Source organism: Austrofundulus limnaeus, unplaced genomic scaffold (genome assembly GCF_001266775.1).
Source record: "Austrofundulus limnaeus strain Quisiro unplaced genomic scaffold, Austrofundulus_limnaeus-1.0 Scaffold51, whole genome shotgun sequence".
NCBI classification, from domain to species: domain Eukaryota; kingdom Metazoa; phylum Chordata; class Actinopteri; order Cyprinodontiformes; family Rivulidae; genus Austrofundulus; species Austrofundulus limnaeus.
Window position 1 is genome coordinate 746,646 of NW_013952453.1, and position 4,497 is coordinate 751,142.

The window sequence follows — 4,497 nt, forward strand, 5'->3', positions numbered from 1 at the left end:
ATACATATATTCATTTATTTCATATATTTGCAAGTTCCACCATAAGAACTTGTTTTAAAAGTTTCCTTGAAATTGCAACAAGCACATCTAACCCCTGACATCTGGGTCCCCACTCTACAGCATGAATGAACACAAGCAAAACTCCCGTCATTTTTTTAAATTATTATTTCTGCAGCATTATTCTGAGCTTAAGTAATATTGCAAATGAATATTTCATCTCCATTTCACACCTGGCACTCCATCATAGATGCCAGGCAGACTGTGGCTGTGACACACCACAGTGGCACAGACACGATCAGAAGCTGTAAATATAGCATCAGAGTCTTGGCAGGAGCCGGCGACAATCTAGGACCTAATCTGAGGCAGTTATCAGCATCTGTTGCCTGGCACCCAGTTCTGTGGGGGTTTTAGTTATTCATCTATTGCTCCATATCTGTCAGGTTTTTTTGCATCTGATTCCCCGTACAGAAGATGTATTCAGACGTGTGGGAGGATGTAGCCTCTCCAAACCCACAAGTGAGTCAGTCAGTCAGTGTTACACACGTCTGCTTTGCTCACCTAACCTAATTGCATGACGAGATTACGGTTTTGAAATTGATTAGTTTTGCCAATGTGATGAATATAATATGTTAAAGGCCCTTTAAGTCTGACCTTGAAGGAGCCCTGCTTTATAATTTGCAAATCTTTAGAATGCTTTTCATGAATCACCCTGTCCACTTAACCCATCGTGTTTTTAAATCATATAACAGCATGTAGATGTGTTATCCAATATGTTATTTATATTTATATGAAAGGATGGTTTTAATTTAATTTAAAGACACTCAGCTGTCATTCATTCATTCAATCATTTTTGAAACTAAGCTAAAGTAAATGGGGAAACCTTGTAGTGTGATTTGTTTGTATAAGAGAGGCAAGGACACAGGACAGTGAATCTGAGGACACTGATTCTCCACAGCAGCCAGTCAGTATAGGCTGAGTTAATTGAAGAGCCTGAAATAGAGACTCTTTATTAGTGCTGGAGAGGCTACATGCACCAGCAGTCTATCAGGAGTTACAATTCTGACTTTGCTCTCTGCATGCCCTCAACATGAGAGAGTGAGATAAAAGGGACGCAGTCATCAAAAAGCACAAAAATGCTGCATAAAACATAGAAGGGGGATGGGGACCGTGTCCTAACATTTCGAGCCAAATTGCAGTGCTAAAGTTAGTTTATGTGCAGCTCTTGGAACATCAGACTGCGCTGTTGTATCTTGAAATGACAGATTGAAACAGAGCTGATGTTTGACTGTCTATAAAGACCTTTTGACCACACTGCATGAACCAGTGATTGTCCAGACCACTCTCAACACAGCTGTGCTGCATGTGGCCTGAAACAACCACTGGTTGGCTTGTTTTGTGTTTGCATTGCACTCTACTGGCAGCTGTTATGTATTACAGAGAGAGAGAGAGAGTGAGAAAAAAAGAGCTGAAGCTTGCAGTTGACACTAGGTTATGATTTCAGGTCTACAGCACAGAGCATTCACTGTCACTCTTCTCATGACTGGAGGTCTGGAGGAGAAAAACAAAACAGGCTATACAGCTTTATCACAAGATGTGACCTCTTAGTTTTGTTTTTGACTGTTTTAATGCACAACTGAGTTTGCAACCTACATTAAAAACCTTTTGATTGCAAATATTAATGTGTGCACTGTTGTTACATCACAAGCAAATCAAATACTCATTCTAAATGTGTAAAATACTTTAAATGCAAGGTTTTACTCAATAATAATAATAATAATAATAATAATAATAATAATAATAATAATAATAATAATAATAATAATAATAATAATAATAATAATAATAATAATAATAATAATAATGTAGTAACTTTTATTTTATTATAGTGCATGTTTTTGTTCTATTTTGTCTGTTCTTGGGGAAAAATCTACTTGGCCATGTTTTGTGGTCAGGTTTGTTATTGTAAACTGATTTACCATAAAAAGGTTGGGGGGAAATGCACATTCTCTAAATCAACAACTTTTTCTAACAAAAAGAAAAACAAACTATGGTCCTGCAAATCAGCCAATAAAACAGCCTGGAGCAGCAATCTAAGAAAACCACTAAACAAAGAACTCCAGCAAAAACTCTACAGGCATGACGTCACGCACCCAGCCCATTTTCTACAAAGCTTGCTTTTGATTGGGCAGCGCTCGTGGCTGCTACTTTCCTATTGGTCGAACATGTTGTCACTCGCTCAACTACTGGGCCTTGTGTTCCGCTGCGTCGGGAATCGGGAGGACGGCAAATCAAGTGAAAGAAATCTTTTGACAGAAGAAAACTTCATGCTGGAGTTCTGAAACAAGTTTAGAAAGCCCCATGAAGGTAAGAAGACGAAACAGTTCGTACATGGTGTTGACTTTGTAAGTCTGTTGTACTTTTGACGTTTTTCATCGCGTTGTTTGGTATAAAGAAGAAAAAAAAAAGGGAAAAAAGGATGTTAACCAAAGCAGTCAAAAGCTACTAGCAAAAATCTCTCGAACAAATGGCATCTTTTGTTCGATTTTTGTCATTTAAAAACATTTGCTGATGATGTTCATCGGTCAGATACGGTTTGGTCTTCGTGGCAGTTTAAAGTGATTTCACTGTGGCTCAGGCTGTTAACTAACCCTTAATTAACTCATGAACGAGTGAGTTTTGCAGCTATGCCGTTTCACAGTTGGTAAGACACTGAGTGGTGAAGCAAGTGGACTGCTGCTGCACAGAATCAGAACCTGGTTCGGCTGAACAAATCCAATTTAGTCTCCAGACATGCTGGATCTGGTCAGAGCTCCCAGGCTCTGCTTCCCCTCAGTTGACCCCCATCTCATCATGGCAGCTTGTGGTCGCACAGATAAAGTTGATATTCTTTCCTTTTCCCATTAGAATACATAATTTGCACCATGATTTAAGTAAACTGAAAAGGCGGCTACACAAAAATGACTGTCATGATTCCAAGTTTACACCTATAAATAAAGCCTGAATAATAGGTGTTGAGTATTGGCAATGTAGTTTAATATGTGCACAAGAGCTTAAAGTCCTGACTAAAAAGGGAAACAGCTACAGATTAGATTGAGAAGATTACCCTGAAAGAGTTATTTTTAACCCTTAAGCGAAACATTAGTTATAAACAGCTATACGTAAACTCTGAACCTTTTTTATTCTGCAAAAAAAGTGTGTATTTGCAATAAAATGTGTTTTTAATACATCCTTGCAGATGAAGCACATGGCTGACCAGGCTTAAAACAAACATGGATTATAGGATTACGGACTCTGGGGGTTTTCGTCACCGGAAGTGGAGCTTGGAGATCATGTGGGAATATTTGTGTTTCCCATGCCACCGTGCTGCGTTTGCGTGCCCCACGTGCTTGCTAAGTCTATTTCAGCAGAGATCAGGTGAAAATATCATTAAAACGACGACGAGGAACTAAACAAGCACGCATGCACGCACGCTTCTCACAGTGATTACAGTGGCCTGTGAAATTAGCAGGCAGGCCTGTAAAACCCAAACCAAAGGAGGCATATATGCTGTAGTTTAATTAGCATTTTGCGCCCGCGGTTTAAGCCACAGACCATGAGTGGTGCTCAAAGGCAGAACTAAAAACACCGTGGGGTCTCGCTTGTGAGAGGCCCGCCACTGCAGAGCCGTGGCTCATTCCTCTTCTCACTTCTGCTCACTGTTCTGCAGAAGTAAATACACACAGTTTCCTACAGCACTGTCTGACTTCTTTTTTTTTGGCAGACTAATTGAAGATATTTGGGAAATGTTGTAGCTTCCTGCTCAGGTACGACATATGAAGGGTTCCCGCCTTTCACTGGTCAACCTCTTCTAAAACAGACCGTCCCAGCCTCTCCTTCATGGTGCGAGAAGTTGTGATGACCACAAAGTGCTCAGAGCAGAGCCTGCAGAGTGAACACTAATTTTCTTGTGAATCACATCTCTAAAAACGATGCTTCAGCTACATAAACAGTGTTTCTGTGATTCAAGCTGGGGTGCAAGTGTGTCATTAAGTAGTCAGTCATCACTCCATCTCAGCGATTCGCATAAGAAAACTGTGTTTAGTGTAGCAACATCACCAGCTTTGATCTTATTTCAAAGCGAAGCCCGCATATTTTCACTTGCGCAGAATGCAGTTGGATGTCTGAGATGTGGACACCACGGGGCTTGTCAGCAGAACAGACACAGCTGTGAGATTAAAGCGCAGAGGCACTACAAAGGAAGTACGTCTCATTTCCAACACAAAATAACTGTCACGGCACCCATTAAGGGTTGGAACCTTCAGCAAAACAAAAAGAGATTTTAAAGTTATGCTGCATGAACATTACCAGCCAGACAACTTGAAATCTTTAACACAAATGGAAATGTTTGGATCCTGTTTGTCTACGCCCAATTTGCATTGTTGACATGATTTTGAACAACTTAAATAAGAAAAAAGTTGCAAATAGTTTAGCATTTTTTTAACTTAACCCCCCCCCCCC

General features: G+C 40.0%; 1 protein-coding gene across 1 annotated transcript in view; it reads left to right on the plus strand.

Annotated features, from left to right (window-relative positions):
* The first annotated feature begins 2,250 nt into the window (after positions 1-2,250).
* The window catches only part of LOC106517633 (CTTNBP2 N-terminal-like protein), a 13,414-nt gene continuing 11,167 nt past the window's right edge, over positions 2,251-4,497 (plus strand). The window contains exon 1 of the mRNA XM_014008592.1: positions 2,251-2,364. Within this exon, the coding sequence (XP_013864046.1) occupies positions 2,359-2,364 (6 nt within the window). The 5' untranslated portion in view covers positions 2,251-2,358. The remainder of the gene's footprint in view (positions 2,365-4,497) is intronic.